The sequence below is a fragment of the Cricetulus griseus genome, chromosome 2 (genome assembly GCF_003668045.3).
Source record: "Cricetulus griseus strain 17A/GY chromosome 2, alternate assembly CriGri-PICRH-1.0, whole genome shotgun sequence".
In the NCBI taxonomy this organism is placed as follows: domain Eukaryota; kingdom Metazoa; phylum Chordata; class Mammalia; order Rodentia; family Cricetidae; genus Cricetulus; species Cricetulus griseus.
Window position 1 is genome coordinate 365,729,730 of NC_048595.1, and position 20,061 is coordinate 365,749,790.

The 20,061-nt window shown below is 43.1% G+C and overlaps 1 protein-coding gene across 1 annotated transcript in view; it reads right to left on the minus strand.

The window, feature by feature from the left end:
• Positions 1 to 20,061, minus strand: part of Adamts16 (ADAM metallopeptidase with thrombospondin type 1 motif 16) — a 106,419-nt gene that overhangs the window by 64,347 nt on the left and 22,011 nt on the right. Inside the window, exon 4 of the mRNA XM_027400125.2 lies at positions 834 to 1,098. Coding sequence (XP_027255926.1) covers positions 834 to 1,098 — 265 coding nt within the window. The remainder of the gene's footprint in view (positions 1 to 833; positions 1,099 to 20,061) is intronic.

A 20,061-nucleotide genomic window follows, 5' to 3' on the forward strand; every position in this document is an offset into this window, starting at 1 on the left:
TCTCTTCTGCTTCACAGAGACATATAAAGCAAACATGAGAGCCAGAGAAGGTTGGAGCTGGAGGCTTAGTTTTTCTTTGTGTTGCCTGGGAAGGGCCAACCAGGTGATGCCTGGAGGCTCAGGCAGAGAGGAGAAGGGCCAACCAGGTAAAGCCTGAAGGCTCAGGCAAAAAGGATAAGGGCCAACCAGGTGATGCCTGGAGGCTCAGGCAAAGAGGAGAAGGGCCAACCAGGTGATGTTTGAAGGCTCAGGCAAAAAGGATAAGGGCCAACCAGGTGATGCCTGGAGACTCAGGAAAAAAGTAGACTCCAGAGAACTTTTGGGTTCCTGGATCACAAGAACCAGACAACATGCAAACAAGAGTTCTCACTAAGGGATCAAAACGACAGGACGCTCATAAAGGCTTGCTGACAAATTGCAGGTAATCTCTATCCTCCGCTCACCTCTTTGATGTGGTGGCACAAAGCTCCACATATGCATATAAATAAGTTACCTCAGCAGGAAAAGTATGCGAGCTTTCACAAGTCTAAACCTCAAGTGTAGAGTTACTGAGGGGGGTGCCAAGGCTCTTATTCTTTTAAGATGTCTGGCAGGTTCTATACTTCTGAGATGTGTGTCATTTTAACTTGCATATTAATTATTTTTTTAAAGTCATCTGCCATATCCACCCACCACTCAGGAGAGATATAATACCATCAGTAGACCCACCCCTGATGGCAGCAGTGACAATCAGTACATTTTGCCTAGTGGGAAGACATGCCTTTAATGAAAGTGTTCCATTATCTTACATTGTTATCCAAAACATTAAAATGCACAAAATTGCCCTTACGTACATTTCTTGCGTCTACCACAGAAATGCTGCTTTTGTGGGAGGCCGAGGTGCAAGTTGCCACTATGGTGAAGGTGCGATCTTGCTAGATCTCGTTTCTTGGTAACCATCAGGACTTCATTTGCTCTGAGAACCTGGGGCTCTGTGGATCTTTTGTACAGTACATGGGAGGGAGAGCCAGCCTGTGCAGACCCCATGGGTTTGCCTGTTAGGTAGGGAGGAAGTGGCTCTAAGAAGTAGTCAGCGTCCTTTGTTCTTATCATGCCTAACTGGAAAAAGGGGAGGGGGAGAGAAAATACACCAAAATTAGAAACGGCACTAGTTCTCCATACTGGATTTGCTACCATCATTCCTCCAATATGGCTGCCCCACCAATGGAACCTTGTGTAGGAAGGGCTTAATAGCCTGGGCTGATGAGGAAGTTCCCTGCATACAACCCAAGTTCTCCTCATCTGCACCTTCCCAGAGAGCTTGGAGCACAGAATTGTTCTGTGACCTGAGTATAGATGGCATGGGGGAGGGTGTCACCACACACCAAAGAGAGTGAATTTAAGCCACAATTACTTGAGCTTTGAGAAAGCATCCACACAGGGTTAGATATTGATAATGGCATATATTCTCAGTATACAGAGAGGAAATTAAAATCCTAATAACTTCCAAAAGTTCATTCAAATGAACTTCAAGTTTTTAGTAACATCTGATGCATTCCAGAAAATATGGTAACAGAATTAACCCAGAACAAAACATGAAGACTTCTCTTAGCACACAGGAAGATTTTTCTAGACAACATATTTCAGGAAATGAGAGATAAATGATTTCATGAAAACAATAGGATGCTTAAATAGCATAGCTGAATAAGAAAACTAACATTTAAAATAAGTTCAGGAGACAAGATTGAGAGATTATACTTTCAGCCTTTTAGAATGGCAAATACTTCTAAAGTTTGATAACATGACTGTTGATGACAATGAGAACAACCATTTGAAATTAGGAGCCTAGGTTACACTCAAAAGACATGCTCCCTGGCTATCCAACATGTCAACATTATAAACACACTGCTCAGTCCTGGGATTTAAGCCTTAACAACCCCTGCCAAATATTTCTTGTAAGCATGACTTTGTGTTGGAAAACATAGCATGCTAGAAGGCTGATTCACCACAATCAATTGGGGTACCCCAGAGATGCAAGGATGGTTCATTATGCACCAGTTAATAACATCCTATCAGGATAACAAAGGCCAAAGCCATGTGATCATCCCCACAGATGCAGGGAAGGCACTGGATAAGATTCAATTTCCTTTCATGATGGAATCACTGAATAAGTTAGGCGTGAAGGAATGAACCCCAATGTAGTAAAGGCCATACTCAAACACAGACCTAGCACCAGTATTAAAACTGGAGAAATGATAACTGTGTATGTGCAATGGCCTGGGCCAACGCAGGGATGCCATTTCACCACTTTTATTCAATAAATTATTGGAAATCTTAGCCAGAGCCATCAAGTAAGAGAAAGAAAGGACATTTAAATAGGAAAGGAGAAAGTCATCATGCTAGGTGTATAGATGACAGTGGTCTTAGTCTCCTCCTTTGCCTATTTGTCCTCACTATCAAAAGATATACACAGAAAATCCCCAGAGTCCATCACAAAATATTTGCAGGGCACAAAGTCAACGCAGGAAAGTAGCCTTGGGAAATGGTTTGGAAAATCAGAAAAGGGATCGTACACGATAGGCACAAAGAGAAAGAATCGTCACACACTAATGGAGGACTGAGGAGGACACAAAGAAAAGTGTCACTAGGGTTCATGACTGCTGAAGAATAATCAAAACTCCGTCTAACTTGCCCTAGTATTCAGGAACTTTGCATTGATATAATGCTGTTGTTATTCAAGTCTATCTTGACGATTTAGAACATGCTGGATGAAATGGACACACGCCTAAGTTTGTCCATGATCCCAGGAGCCTGCGACCCATTCTCATGGGGAGGCTGGGGACGGGGCATCTCTCTCACACACTGATGCACCAAATGAAATCCTGTGCTCCCCAGATGAGTTTGTCGATTCGCACAGGCTGGGTTGACAGGGATGGAGAAACATTCTCTAGATATTGGGAAAAGGCCAATTTCAGTCATAGGGAACAGGGGTTTGGAGGGGGAGGGTTAGCAGAAAGCCCAGGCTTCCCACACCAGGGAGGTTAAGCATTAGCTACACAGCTCCTGTTGGAGAAGCAGAAAGGACAAAGGAAAACTTGGTTAAACTATCAGTGGAGCAATCAGGACCATGGGGGGTTGGCCTCCTGGGGCCCAGATTTCCCTCCAGGTCTGGGAGGTGGTAATGCTTAAAATACCTAATCTGAACCAGGCAGAGCAAGAGCAGGCTGCCACCCATGAACAGCAAGTTTGGTCTTCTGGAACTTTCAGCTGAAAGAGGGCTCTGCTTTGTAGTTCTACCTGGGAGCAGCTGCGTTTGGAATTCCACAGCAGCCCTAGCCAGCTGAGTTTCATTCTTTTGGTATTTCAGCAGACCCCAAAGTAGCATAAGCCATCATGGAATGTTCAGCTTCATGTTCTACTCACACTGGCTTTCCACACTATTAAAGGCAAACAGTTTATGCAAATATTAAATATAAAGACAAATCATGGTCTACTTTTATAAGCTTTCTCATCTGTGGACAATCCCCTGGTTTCCAAACCAACCCTTAGGGAAAAACAGACCCTCAGATCATCAAGGCCCAGCACGGATGGTCCTCTGCCTCTCCGGAAAGCCCAGTGTGGATGTAAGGCAGATGCTCCAGCCTTTTCCTGTGGTTCTAACATATATTTGCTGCGTGACCTTGGATGAGTTGTTCAGCCTCTCCTGGTATTTGGTCATCTACCAAGGAGACAAAGAGCTCGTAGTCTATTCCAAGCACACTTTCTGGTGAAGAGTCAGGAAAAGATGGTGAACAAACAAAGAACAAAATGTGGTATTCTTCCCTCCTGATGATGTGAGTATCTCTTCCAGTGAGTCCTCTGGGGTCCCTGAAGGTTTTTCCAGTCCTTCTGAAGCCCTGGTTCCTGTAGCATCTAATGCTGCAATCAAACTCCACTTATCTTCGTGGTGGGCTTACTCTAGGTTCCTTGTGTGATGTTGTGTTCCGTGATGGCTGTCTAGATTAATATCGTATTCAGTTTCTCAGGTTCAGGCTGTTCTCTGGTGTTTGGGCTAATGGGCTTCACATTCAGGCAGTGGTCCCCGAGATAGCAAGAGGAATTTGTGTTTTCTTTTTTACTAAACAAGTATCCAAGCATCACATTTGTTTAATTAATAACTCAATTGGCTATGATATCTTGTATTTAAATTAAGTTCCAGTTTCACTAACCATCTAGCACACAGTAACTGATAAAAATGGTATTTTGGTAACGGTTTAAAAGTAATGGATGGTGAAATATTTTAAATATTTACTCTATTCCTTGTTTTTTCGCCAGCTTGTTCAGGAGAATAGGTAAATCGTGGAAGATGAATGTTTCCTCCCTATGAAAGTGTTTCTTTGCTGAACCAAGATGATTAATTTATTAACTCATAAAATAGCTAATGCATACTCTGCCTACACCTCCTCCCAATGCTGTCAGAGGGTGGGTTATTAACCAGTCTTCATCTGAAGTTGGTGCCTTCTGAGTTTGTATAAGGAGCCCTCCCAGGGCCTGAACCTCACAGATGGCAGCTCTGTCAGTCATCGTTCCTGGAAACATAGTAGTCTCCTGAGGTCCTCAGGAGGGAAGGACACAGGTATGTTAACACCGAAGCCAGCTGCTTCTCAGCAATGAAAGCACATTATTAAAGTGTCAAAACAGAAAATTGTCTTTCTGGTATTTGCTATTCACAATTAGAAGTTGGTTGATTTTTATGACCTGTGCACTTGCTGACTACTTACATAGATACGGGTACTTAAGGTATCTATACATGAAGTTCAATGAATCAAACATATTTGGAAATGGTATGGAAACGGCTGTATGCCCCATCCATGAGCCATCTCTCCTGTGTTCTGCTAGAGTCCCTCTGACTAGGTTACACATGAACGGCTCTCAGATGATACCAGGTGCCTGTTCTCGAGAGCTGTCTACCCACAGATACAGTGAAGAAATGATTGTGTCAGCATGAACACACGCCATGCTTAACTCCTAAATGATGGTACTTGAACACCACCCCCCCCCCGTTCTCAAAAGCATGAATGGAGGTGCAACGTTATACTCAATCCAGGAGTCCTCAGTGATACTCCAGAAACTCTATAACAGTTTCAGCATTCAACAAGCATCTACTAAAGCCCAGCTGCTCACTATCTTCTCATACCTTAAGGATCAAAATGAACCTGGCCCACGACTGGCACATCACTTGCCACATTTGCTCCAGACCACAGTCAGTTTGTTCCAAGGTGACATATGATGGTCTGAAAACAAAAATTGAGCCAAAGCCATTGTAAAAGCTAAAGAAGCACAAGCAATTGCCCTCCCCAAGGCGTCTCCAGTTGGGTTCTTTTTCTCTCACCATCACACCTGGCTAAGGCTCTGGACTTTCTCAACACTACTGCCTCAGACAATGGGCCAATGTGCTGTTGACAGGGACCACTGTCAGCCTGAACCCAAACAAACCTGGGCTTCAGCCTTTCCGTGATTTAGTCATGTCTATACTTGGTTCCTGGACACTTTCCAATTGCCTGTCTGTCAACTTGAAGCACTGATATTTTGACACTTGACACCTTAGCAAGGTTTCTAGTTCAAGTTTAATCTTGTTAGTTATGGCATTACTCATGTCACCAGAATGCAATGAAGAGGACTCAACCCTAGGTTTCTCACACACTTGAGTTACTGATGCAGTGACACCAGACTACAGCTCCAGCATTGGAGCACTGACTGCTGGGACATGGGAAGGAGAAAGGAGAGAAAACCACAGGAAGAGAAGCCTGACTGCTGGGAGTCATCTTCAGGCTGATTGGCAATACTCATAAAGACTTATCACTCCACTCCTTCCAAGAAGACCTCCAAAGAGCCCTTCTCCAAAATTATGATTCTAACAAATGTATCAGCCTTGTTGAATTCTGGGTAATTTCTCCCATGCTGCACAAATGTGCTCATCTCAAATCTGAGCTACTCAGACTCTGGATATGTTTTAAGGCATCAGGAACCTTGGAGGGAGCAGAATTCTCATTTCTTTGGACAACTAAAGAACACACCCTGGTTCTCTGGCTGTGCTTAATCACCACCCTCTCGGGTTTATTATGGAATATTCTAGAATATATACCTCCCTTAGTTACTGTGAAGCATTGTTCTTTTTGTCTTAAAGATTCATTGTTGTAGGTTCAAGTGCACTCTCCAGGCTTCACCCTTAAGGCTCAAGTAGCTTTCACATCCTTAGCTTGTAGTACTTTCTTCACTTTGGCCTTTCTTGACCTATTCTACAACTGAATTGAAGCACAATGTACAGTTGAAGCTTAGACAGGAATGACATTTGTGACTTCCAGTAGGATTCTGGCTAAAGAACAAAGCTAGACTGATTTGCTAAGAGTAAAGGCTTCTCCTTTAGTTCTTGCTCTTCAAGGAGAGGTTGACTGGTGTGTGATTTGAGTTCAGATGAGAACATGCCCAGCACAGCATTTTTCCCCTCAGGAGAAGCAAGCCCCAAGGAAATACATATTATAAGTGGGCTTGGTTATGGTATAAGCTTATCTACCATGTGCACAGTTCTGGGTGACAACTACTTAAAATGGGTGACAACCAGAGATGTGGTGCCTTCTAAAACCCAGAGCATGCTCTAAAAGTGGAGTTCAGCTTCAGAAACTTCACTTATATGAATATCTTACTTTATCCAAAACTATTTAACAATATTATGACATGATTACAGGCTCTACTATTTGAGTTAGTCTTTTAAGTTCATGCTTTTTTATTTGATTCATAGTAAAGATAAAGGAAAATGTATTAATCTAGCCCAAATCACATCCTCTTTTATCTGCTTTAAGTACCCTTGTCTTTGGCACCTTCTACATGACAGGGAGTGCAGTAAGTCTTATGAAGTATTTACTACTTCTTTCCAAATAAAGAATATATAAGGTGGGAAATGGTGTTTTGTTGTGGGATTTCAATCCATTTAGCCAATGACTTTTGGGACAGCAAGCTATTCATACCTTCGTTTGCCTGCCCATGTGACAACCTAAAGGCTGAAGGACAGGGTGTGTGACTCTCTGGTTCTCATGCTTTCTGTGGCAGTGGTTGAACATGGCAACAACCACTGAGGCTCTCTACCTTTATATTGTGAGTGTGTTTCCCCAATAAATATTTGATATTCTTTTGTTCAGGCTTTGTGGACTCCCTTACTTTGACGTTAGTGTTTCTATTGTTTTACTTTTTTATTTTTATTTTGTTTTTCCAGACAGAGTTTCTCTGGCTGTCCTGGAACTCACTCTGTAGACCAGGCTGGCCTCAGACTCACAGAGATCTGCCTGCCTCTGCCTCCCGAGTGCTGGAATTAAAGACGTGTCATACCAGTGCCTTGTTCTGGTGTTTCTATTTAAAGAAGTGGACAATAAATGAAGAAGTGTGACAACAGAGGGGTCAGTGTAACAGCTGACAGAAGCTCAGGTCTGTGCGACTCCTGCATCCTGTCCTTTCCATGCCTCCTTCCCTCTTTGCCACCACCTTGGCCTTGTTCTAAGTGAATAAGCATCCAGGTACACGTAGGACCTGGTGCTGGAGGCTTACAGGAAGGGACTGGCATGGACTATGTGGGCTGAGATGCAAGAGGAGTATCTGGTGACAAAAGAGACAGGGAACAAAGTTAGAAAGTCAAGAATGGGGGAAAGGGGCAGAGAGACACGTGTGGTCAGAGACTGGGTTATCACCTGCAGTCATCTTTATTTATAAATTTCACAATAACATTATACAATCTTTAAACATAACTTATTTCTAAGCTGTGTGTATAAATGGACATTACCCCAAAGGCAGTGGGCAGTGAATGTGGAGACTCTTTATGGTAACTTCTTGGGTGCTCACATGACAGTTACAACACCTAAGACTTGGATCATAAGAGCACAGAGCAGCCAAGACTGGACACTTTCCCCATCACTACTAAGTCCCCCAACATACACATCACAAGGAAATTTATCATGGCAACATTCTAATCATCATTAATATAGTTTCCATTTCCTGAATTTATAATCTACATCAGGATGATGTTGTCTGTTTATTAGCACATAGGTCATCAGTTCTCAGCCTGTAGGTAGTAACAACCCTTTCACAGTGGTCACCAAAGGCCATTGAAAAACACAGATATTTACATTACAATTCATAACAGTAGTATTATTACTATAATTGTGATGAGGTATCAACACAATTAATTTTATGGTGGGGGGGTCACCATAACATGAGTACTGTGTTAAAGGGTCACAGCACTAGGAAGGTCCTAGCAGTTGATTTAAAAGTTGCAGAAACTGAATCCAACATGGCTGAAATATTCCATGTACATTCAAAAGCCATGAAAGGACAGAACTAGAAGGTAACTGCAAAGTCACCTGTCCCTTATGCTGTGGAGGTGAGAGTGAAGAGCCACTCCCTGAGATTGGAAGAGGCAGTTAGCTTTGAAATGAACCTGGAGCTCAGGAGCTCATCCACATTCAGTATCAAAAACCAACACAGCATGGACACTCTGATGAAGATCTGGGTGGCCGAATACTGACCCAGAGGACTGTTGCATTGGTGAACAAGCTCCACCTCTGCCCCACTGTGTTAAAGTCCATTCCTAATCAGTGCTCTTGAAAAATTTCCCTATACACTCTTTTAACCATGCACCGTGTAATTGTTTTTCTTTCACACCAAATATTCTTTGGACATTCTTCATAATACATACAAAACAAGCTTTTTCTAGGTCGAAAATACCAATCGTCAGTGCTTTTCTCAAGGGAGTCTTCTAAACAAGGACAGGCAGTGTCCGGGTGTGCTTCTCGGTAAACACTATGATGGAAGCAACCTAGGCAGGAACAGGTTTACCTTACCTCATGATTTATAGACCATAATTCAGGGAAGTCAGGGTAGGAACTCAAGGCATGAGCTTAGAGTCAGGAACTGAAGCAGAGACCATGGAGGAGTGTTGCTTATTGCTTTGTCTACCATGGCCTGTGTAGTTGGATTTCTCACATAATCCAGTTCTGTCTGCCCAGGATGGCACTACCCACAGTGGGCTGGGTCCTCCAATATCTACCATTAGTCAAGAAAATGAACCTCAGACTTGCCTACTAATGGAGGCACCATCTCATTTGAGGTCCCCTCTTCCCAGGTGACTCCAGTTTGTATCAAGCTGACAAAAACCAACCAGCACAGGCAGGAAATGACTGGATCCAGGAGACTGAACCTTGTGGTGAAAATCCTTGGTTCGCTCAGGGTTGAAACATCATGAAACCACTAATGTTTTCACATCTATCACTTAGCTCACTCATGTCCTATGTCTCTTAAGTTAGTTATATACCCTAAATTTCAGTTTACACATCAGAAAATCATGGCTGCTTGTTAGCTTGTTCACTGCCATATCAAATCATTAATTTTACAGTAAAAAAGGTTCAGATGGAAGTCATATACACAGAATACAAATGGCAAATGTTTAGGCATCATGTTTGAGACTGACTCTGCCTGGGGAATGAAGCAGTTTCCCTGCTGAGAACAAAGCCACTGACCATAAAGCACAGTCAATAGGCAGCTCTGTTTTCAGAGAGAAGTGGCAGGGGATACCAGAGACTAAGAGACCAAGGCTATACAACATGACTCTTCTGGTCAGGGTTCAAGGCCCACCTGGACCAGAGCCAGTATAGACCCAGGCTATACAACCCGACTTGCTACAACTTAGGGAATTCTGTGGAATCAGGGGCCACTGCCCCCTTAAGTACCCTCCTTCCGACCTATTATGGGTGATAAAATCAAGCAACAGAAGGGGTAGGGTCACATGTGACTCCCTGGAAATACAATTGCCTTAGAAATAAAAGCAGCATGAGCATGGTGGTAGCTTTGGAGTGGGTAAATACAAGGAGAGCGGGACATTAAGGCAGCTCCCCCAGTCTGACACCAGTCTCTTAAAGTCAGAGACTTAAACTTAGCTGATGTGGGGCAATGTCTCACACCAGCTTAGCAAGAGCAAACAAGAGTATGACTGTTCTCTGCAGAGCTGATGTGCTGTCATCCACTATCAGAGTCCAAGCCAGGCCCTGAGGGTGCATAACCAACAAGGAAAGAGGCTCCACAAGCAACATGGAGTTATTTGTCAGTTACTAATCAGTGGTCCAAAAAGCAAAGCTCAAAAACAGGCTGAGGATACATAGGAAAAGAAGTCTTTGCACACTGTAGGTGTGAAATGTGCATATTCTGCTTTTATGGACTCTCAAGGCCTCAAAACACTCTTATTAATAAAACCAAGGAACAGTTTTTTTTTCCATTTTTTTTTTGTGATTCAAGCCAATTTTTTTTTGCAGATTTTTAAAATTTTAATTAGTAACAAGATTGTTTTACATGACAATCCCAGTTCTCTCTCCCTCCCTTCCTCTCCTACCACCCTCCCCCCACTAAAACCCTACCTTATCACATGTCCTTTCTGCTCCCCCTGGATGGTGAGGCCTTCCATAGGATGTCATTAGAGTCTGTCATATTCTTTGGGATAGGGCCTAGGCCCCCCCCACTCCCCCCCCAGGTGTCTTGGCTCAGGGAGTATTCCTCTATGTAGAATGGGCTCCCAAAGTCCACACCTGTGCTAGGGATAAGTACTGAACTACTACAGGAGGCCAAGGAACAGTTTTAAAAATTTTATTTTAATCCAGCACTCAGGAGGCAGAAGCAGATGGATCTCTGTGAGTTCAAGACCAGCCTGGTCTACAAGAGCTAGTTCCAGGACAGCCTCCAAAGCCACAGAGAAACCTTGTCTTGAACGACCCCCCCCAAAAAAACCCATAAACAATATGTATTTTACACATGAGCACTATATCTACATCATTCCCATCTCCCTCCCAACCAATCCCTCCTTCCTGAGTGTTCTTCTAAATTCATGGCATCTTCGTATATAATTATCGTTGTTACATATGTACATAGCAGCACACACACACATGCACGAGTCAATTTAACATTGCTAACACGTATATGGTCAAGAATGACCACATGGGGTTATAAACTATTCAGTAGCTTAAGAGTTTTTAAAAACACAATGAATGACCAACAAAACCCAGGAAAGTGTTGATGTAACAGTAATTAGAATTTCTAATCTATTCATTGAATAAATGAATCAGGAAATAGTAAAAGTGGATTGATTAAGGAACAGAAGATGTCCAACAACTCAAGATCTGGCTTTTATGCTAAATTGTACACCATCATGGAAACTTAGTGAGCAAAACCCTGAAAAAGAGACAAGGGAGCTGACAGCGTGATGAGATATGACCAAGAATTTCAGTGGCAGGTCTCACTGTGAGAGATTAAACACACAATTACCTGCGTTCTACATTAATCTGCCACGCCTGTCAATTTTATGATCTCTCTCTGATCAACCTGCTGCAAGCAATTAGTCCATGACACAAAACCTTCTATCTGTCCTGTCACATACATATGGCAATCTATCATCGCATTCCATTATGCAAACTTAAATTTAATGATAATTTTAAACAAATTAAAATTTAGTTCTGGGTTGCTCAATAGATACAGTAGGCATTCAGGGTCAACTTTACCAAAAGTGAGACTTCAACTTTAGTCTGTCAGTCCTCAGATGTAGCCACCATATCAGACAGCACACATTCCTATCACAGAATAAAGCTCTGCTGGACAGTTTCAGAGCACCGCTCTTGAACAGCTAGTTATTGACAGGCTTTAGAAAACTGCCTGAGGTTATCTTACAGCATTTATCTGTGATGGAGAGCATATGACATACATAAGGAACAGTTCTGTTTTGGCTGTATTGAGGATTGAACTCAGGACCTTATGCATGGTAGGCAGATGCTTTGCCACTGAGGAATAGCCTCAGGCCAAGAAGAGTCTTCACAACCACACAATGTCGAATTTTAACAATATTGTCCTGGTTAAAACATTCAGAGCATGCTAACTAGATTGCTTACTTAATAAAACAGCTCTGGATTGATGCAAAGCTATGTGAACTAACAGCAATAGACAGAAATGTTCTAGCAAGTGACCATCTATTTAAGGCAGTGGGCATTTATTGCTGCTATCAAATGTAATCTAACAAATATGTCACAATGGAACTTATCTTTGCAGAGTTATCTGACAATTAGACATCAGTTCCAGCCCATTGAGTGTAAGAAACTCAGTCCTTTTAATCAAAGTTCATGGGCATATCTGTTCACTCACTCTTCAGTGGGTCACTTACCAGCATACACCCAGGTATGTGTTTGTATTGTAGCTCCCCTGCCAGCAGTGGCTTCCACTGGACACGACTCCAGTACTTAGCATGTTTTTCTCTAGGGCTTGAGCTGTGCATGCGTCTTTGTGTGTCACCCGTGTGTAGCAGAGCATATGTTTGTGTTGAAAGACTTGCTTTCTATTTTTAGAAACAGGATAAATCTGTAGCTGTTTTACTGTGTCGCCTTGCATGTCAATATACCTACTGCAAAGGAAGGGAAAATTAAAGTTACCAGTCAAGATCACAGGACATATTTTTGCAGAAGGAAGTGCTGCTTAGGACCTGCAAAGGAGATAGACATAGCTTGTGCGGGACTCAGTGCAGCGAGGAAATTACCAAAATCTCAAGGGCGATATGGGAAGTCACAAAGGAGGACACCTATTGCTAGGTACCTTCTGGCAGGAGTTGGCCTCAGTGGCAAGAGGACTCTGGAAAAAGCTGGGACAGCACACATGTTTTCTAGTAGAAACTGTATGTCCTGAGGCTATTGACACTTGGCTTTGCAGAATGGTTCTGAACTCAAGCATGTTTTTCCTATACACTGCACCATCCCTGTGTGACTGCGGGGCTCCTGTCCCTCTTCTTAAGGAGAGGGTGGGGAAGTCTGTGATGGAGTCATGTGGCTGACACTTAGCTCATGAGTCAGCTGCTCCTCCACCCCCATCAACACAATCCCTGAGACAGTGTCTACCAAGTCATGCTACAGCAGAGCCCCCTGGATGGGTGTACTGTGTGTCTATGGATGGCAGATGACTGTGCTCTTTTGTTGATTACCTACAATGTAATCCCTTAGGTCCCTTGTTATCACCCAGAGCCTGGGGAACAGATGCACAGTGGCACTTGCTTAGCAGTTATTGTTATGCAGAAATGGAAGATGGAGGAATCTGAATGCCTTTCCACCAGTGAGGGAAGTGACAGCTCTCAACACACTCATGTAATAGATGCCCCTTAGCAACGAGATGAACTGAGGAACTGAGACACACTGCCCTGTGGACGAGTCCAGACACGTCGTGTTGAGAGAGGAGAGTCGGAGCAGCAATCCACAGCTGGTGGGATACCTAAAGCAGGCAGTAGAGGTGGGGATCAGGTTGCATGATGGACATGCTTGAGTGAGAACAGGGAATGAGTGCCAAGGTAAATGAACGGGCTCTTTTTGGGGCAACAGCAATGGCTACAATCAGATTTTGGGGACCAGAGAGAAGTACTCGTTGCTGTTGCAGGGGACCTGAGTTCAGGTACTAGCCCTCATGTCAGCTACACAACCACCTATGACTCCAGCTCCAGGGGAAGTGGCCCTCTCTTCTGGCCTCTGTGGGTCCCTGCACATGAGTGGTAGACAATCGCACAGCAGACAGGCAGACACACATGCACACAGATATAAACCTTTAAAAACAGATTATACAGGAGGTATTGTAAAATACTCAAATGTTATTGAATTATGCACGTGAAGTGGTAAGGTCTTGTTACATCAACTATAACTCAAGAAAGCATTTAGAAAAGAAAGAAACATGAGCCCCTGGGAGTGTGACTGAGAAACTGGGGATCCAGTACCTCTGGTATCCTATGCTGACACCTTCCTCTATGTCAGTTGCCTCTTGGGAGTTCAGTAGAGCTAAGATGAAGTCATCATGAAAAGCATCCTGGGAGGCACACAAGCTAGCCAGCAGCATACAGATATCTAAATGATGATGGAGGGCCACACTGTCTACAAAAGGGCACTTGCAAAAGCAACGAGGGGTGGGGACATAGTCAGCCCCATGAGCAAGCAAGGGGTGTACTCAAGTAGCTTCCCATGACTCTGGGTAGGACAGAAGGGTCTGTCTGTCACGCTTTTGAGCACCATCCTGCTGGAAGGCAGCTGGGATTTGAGAGCATATGACCTTTCCCATGCTACCCCAGTGGAAGGTGGTGAGACAGTCCCTGAGTTCCTTGACATAGAGACATTAAAGGGGTTGAAAGCTACCCCGAAGAAGGTATGAGATGAAGAGTGTTACTTATGAACATGCCACCTCCTCCATGTCAGACCACATCCCAAACCCTTTTATCGAAGGGATCTGAGATGCTTTTCCCTTCTCTGGATGATCTGAATCAGCAGGTGTGGGCCATGTTACAAAAGCATGAATGCTCCCTGAAATTCATAAGACAAGCCATGCGCCTTGCCCACGTACGTGCCCTGTGTTCTGTTGTCCGTGTTTCTCGGAGCTGAGGGCAGATGCTATGGCTGCAGGAAAAAGCATTGTTTTCTAAGTTATCTACCAAATACAACCCTATTTTATATGAGCTTCAATATAATGGCATTCCCTAATCTATTTTCAAACAAGTTAGCTTTAGACACTCAAGCTTCCTGATGCAAAAGTCACTGAGGAATTTCAAAATGCAAGCTGGCCACTGTCTCCTAGCTTCACTGTATGAACTGAGCATACAGTCCTCATGGCCTAGAGATGATAATCTCTGCCAACACTGTTTAACTCTGCTTCTGTTACACATGCAAAAACCTAGGCAGTTGCTTTAAACATCTGTTACTATGGAGACCAAATTGCACCATTCATAAATTCCAGACTCAGTTATGTGTATGTTCTTGGTCACATCAGCATCCCAGGAGGATTATAAATGTTAGGACAGATGGTATTTTCAGACTTTTAAACTCAAATTGCCTGATCTTCACGTAACTTGATGTGGCCACTGATACTCAAGAAGGTCTTTGTAGATGTGACAATGTCTTTGTAGATGTAACAATGCATACAAAAGTGGACTTTGAAAGAACACCTCCCTAATAAGCTGCTGTCAAGAATTTAGTATGCAAATAGTATCTTCTTTTTCTCCTTGAAGCACTGATACCACAGTAGCCCAATTAGCCTACAAGAACCTGGGGTATTCTTCATCTGGGGGATGTTTATTTGCTGCTAAAATGCCTAGACTGACTGATTGCTTCTAGAAGAACGAAAGTGAAAAATAAAACAAGAAAAAGAAAGGTAAAAACTAAGGTTAGCAAACAAACACCCAGAAAACAACAAAAAACCACCCAGTCTAGGTTGGCTGCAGCAGTCAGCCACTGCTGTCTTTCTAAGCCACTATGGTGTTGTCTCTGGGAGCCTTTGCTTCCAGTGAGGAGAGGGTGGTTTTTTTCCGAAAGATTCAAGAGAACCACAAAAACATGGCAATGTTTTCTTCTTGCCATCTTAGGGACGGAAAGCCAATCTTGTTGGAGATAATATAAGTAGGTTGGCCAGAATGCTATTTACACCAGCACTATAACTAATTTATTATATATTTCTTTATCGTATAGCTCCTTTATTAGCTGTTATAATAGCAGTTGTCTCAACTACAGATAACCTAAACACAGCTGAGGGTCATCTATGTCATCTCTCCCATAACAATCTTACTCAGTGACTATCTGGTGGCTTTGGTGGTCATCATGAGAGTTAAGACCCACAGCAAACTCAAAAGATGATGACCATGGCTCCGTCCAGCCCCCACAGACTTGCCAGCTCTTCATACATTTTTGGCTCAAAGAATTCCACAGACTCTTTCCAAGTTATTAGTTGGGACACAGATACAGAACCCTGGGGAATGGTGGGTGGAATTTCAAAGGAGAGATCCACCTGCTCCAAATGCTGTTCTTTCTCTCACACCCTGTGCAACAAATCACACCTCACACACATCCATGTCTGTTGAAGGCTGACCCTATGTATGCATTCTCTGCCATAGTCCATATTCACCTTGCTGGAGCTCTGAGCTAGCCCTGATATGAAAAATGCAACAAATAAACAGATCTCTTAAAGAAATCAAGGAAAGCCAAGAAGAAAAACAATCAAACAGGTGAAGGAAACAATTCAAACAATTGAAGAACAGAAAGCAGAAATAGAGACAATAAAGAAAACAGACTGAGGGGATGTTGAAATAGAATGCTTGAAATCAGCAATCATTCCTTCAGGAGAGTAAGCTCCTTTCAAACCTTATGATTAAATATTGTGATCATTGTATATGTAAAACCTCAGAACAGTAAATGATCCACAGAGGAGAGTCATGTGTGTTCTTTCCCAGACATCAATCCTGGTGTTCTCAGGTCAGTTCTCAGCTAGCAAGGTCTTTCCTGCTCAAGTCACTCCAGAGTCATTCACCACAATGAAGTCCCTGAAAGCTCAGACTTGTGAAGCCATCACGAGTGTGTGAGAGTGAGTGTGGGTGGGTGTGGCATGGGTGAGTGTGAGAAGTGTGTGTGTGGGAGCATCAGTAGAGTGTGAATGTGAGGGTTGCAATGTGTGTGTGTGTGTGTGTGTGTGTGTGCTCATAGAGCAAGAATGTGTATGTGAATGTGTGATGTGTGTATGCTGTGTGGATGTGTAGGTTAGAATATATGGGTGTGCTGTTAGCATGGCACTTTTTCACTGTCTGTTGTTGGCACAGCCACACTACTAGGTCAACAGATGTGCACAGGCCAAGACAGTCGTGAAATAAAGAAATGACTGTGCATATGGTTTAAACTCCTGGCTTCTGCAGTGCTTTTTGATGTAATGCATTGCATTACTTTCTTTATTTGCTTCTTTCTTCCTTCTCCTCCTCCCCCTCCTCCCCCTCCTCCTCCTCCTCCTCCTCCTCTTCCTCTCTTCTTTGTCCCTCTTCTCCCCCAACTAAATAATCTAATTAATGTTGTGTCAGGAGTATGATGGCTAGAGCTGTGATTGTCACAGATGCCTTCCAAACTCTTTCAAGGAAATGATTTACTGAGCTAGGTTGTAAAGTATTTCCAAACTGCACCCCATATGCACACCACAATGATTAAGACATGGGGTGTATATATTTAAATTCTTTGGTTAATAGGATCCTTTGTTAGCTAGTCATCAAGACTCCAAAGACATTGATGGAAAATGTCCTTGAGAGGAGGAACATGCGCTGGGTGGAAAATTCTTCACATTCCAGAGTCCAGTGGCATGGGGCTGGAATTTGGGCTCTTCCTGTTAGATGTCAGCTTTTGGCAGGTCACATGCTTCATCCCCTTTATTTGAGATGGCGTGATGCTTAATATTCATAATCAGCTTGACTCCAGTTCTAATCAACTACTAGACATACCACTGAGCCTTTCTGCCAGGTGCTTCCAAAGAGAATGCCATGAGTAGGGAAGACCCATCCTGAGTGTGGGTGGCTCTCCAGACTGAATAATAAGTAGAGAGGAGAAAGCCAGCTGGACAGCAGCAGCTTCTGGTTTCAGCTCTTTGACAGCAGCTGCAATGCCATCAACTGGTTCTTTAGTCACATGTCCTCACCCAAAAATAAAGTACCAATCACACCTACAACTCCACGACCTCACCAGTGTGTGCACTGCATCTAGCACAGAGAAGTCATGGCCACTCCACCCCAGGGCAGAGCCTAATATGGTTACACCTTGGACATGTGGATGGAAGGATGAAACTAGAGAAAGCAGAAGTGGTTGGGGTTGATATTGAAACCAAGATCAAAGAGAAAAGACTTCTTAGAAGTCTCCAAATCCAATCCACTTTGCAGTTAGAGGCATGAAAGAGAGATGTAATCTGCAAATAATTGCCAAATAAGAGGTTAAAGTTGCAAATGATATAAATGAATGGGATACACTGTTAAAATGAAGCTATTGCTCTTCCCTCATGGTTGTATATAGATTTGGGATAGAATCCATATTACAGTGTTGCTGTCATTGATAGCATTATCACTTTGCACATGGCATAAGATACCTTTAGGAAAGCTGCCACTTGATACTGTGATTTTAACTATAATATTTTAATATTGTAATTGTGCAGGCCTTTAAGATCTTTTGACAATTAATTTGCACTCTGGGAGATTAGTGACTTTCTCACACTTGAAAACAAAAGTGTCTAAGTTGTCTCAGACCCTGTGATCCCTAAATGAATGTTGTAGCACAGGGCACACAGGGCACACAGGGCACACAGGGCACACAGGGCACACAGGGCACACAGGGCACACAGGGCACACAGGGCACACAGGGCACACAGGGCACACAGGGCACACAGGGCACACAGGGCACACAGGGCACACAGGGCACACAGGGCTTGTAGATTCACTGGTGTGGTCTAGGCTGGATTCTCTGGATCGGTCACTGCTGATAGGACTCAGCCAGATGCTTTGCTAGGGGCTTTACAACTGTCTACCTTTCACCTTCTATAGTTTTCAGTCAACATTAGTAGTACTTTCCCTAATTTAAGTAAATGCCAACTTTTACATAATTCCAGTCAGTATTTTAGACTCAAATTCTTTGGGAACCGTGGCTCTATTAAGTCCTATATTAATGTTGCTATCATTTCCAAACAGTAGAGTTGAGATTGTTTAGAAAACAAATGCATTTTCAATCCTAAAACTTTCAGGAACCAAGAGGTATTTGTGTTCCTTCCAGGAGGAGGAGGCATGACTAGAACCCAGTAGCCATTCCTACTTGTTAGGAGGGCAGGAAACCTCAACCAACCATGGGAGATCTGGATGCTAAACTTTATTAAAATGGGTAACCGAAGGGACTCTTTCCTAACTAGCATATCAAACTGCTGTAGCAGAGGTGGGAAGCCATTATTGACATTACAACCAAACCACTCTTAGCTGGTTACAGCCATGTTATGGATCCCAGCAACTTCAGAGATGAAGACAGTGCCAGGTATGGGCACAGAAAATGTTAAATTATAGTACTGGCCTTCAGAAATGGATAATGACTGTGACCCTGAACATGGCATGTGTACTGCCTTTTCTAATTAAGCATTTACTAGTTATTTTCTTGAGTCTTCCACATGTGTACATTTCAACTAGAAATAGAAGTGAGCTATAAAACATGTAAGCTTCTCTTTTGCCTTATTATTCCATAATCCATCACTCTTTATTTTATTGCCTAGAGATGACCTTCAGAAAGAATAGTCAAAACTCCCCAGGCTTCAGTTACATAATCTCTGCAAATAAAACAAGGGTTATAGCTCCTTTGGCTGCTGCACTGGGAATAGAGTCAGATGTTAGCTGTTCTGAGCACTTTATTAATTTACGACTCCTTGTTGCACACAAAGTGATCTCCCAGGTGTTGAGGATACAGAACCTTCTTTCAAAAGTGTGGTCATAAACAACAGTCCTAAAAGTGTGTAAACAATACCTTACATCTGGGAAGGCCTGCCCAAAGGGTTGACATTTATACTTCTAATTGATCATTATTATTTTAATAATGTTTCTGGTGAAAATAAAATATTTTTGGAATCCTGTTTACATTCCATTGTGGGACTTCACTGAAGGCTAACATCAGCCATATTTGAATCACAAAGTGTGATGGTTTTCTTAGCCTTATCTGTGCTATATCCTTCACTAATGGGCAGGGAGAGGCTGAGGAGAGCACGAACACAGTTCCTGTGCACTATGTCCTTTGGTACGGACTGAGACTAGCTTCACTCAGCCTTAATACACTCACCTGAGTTCCCCACTAATCACCAATAATGGAGACTGAAGCTCTGTGGAAAGCAGCTGGGTTAGCATCAGCCCCACACAGGATGCTTTCCCCCCCTACTTTCATTTCTTAGTGCATATGATTGAATCCTCTCTCCACCAGCCTTTTCTCTGACTTATGTGATCAATCAAGTTTCCCAGTTCATCTGTTCTCCAAGGTAAGGGCCATGGTTCTTGGTTGCCTGTGCTCTAAATGGAGTGTTCACATCCAGTCCTTGTGATGCTAATGCCTTATCTGTGTCACCTGGGAAGTTTCAAGTAAAGAGTTGTGTAGATCAAGATGGTCTGTGCCCACGTCTCTTGGAGTATATTAATTGATATGAGAAGGTCCAACCTAAAGTGGGCAGCACTATCCCCTATGCTTGGATCCT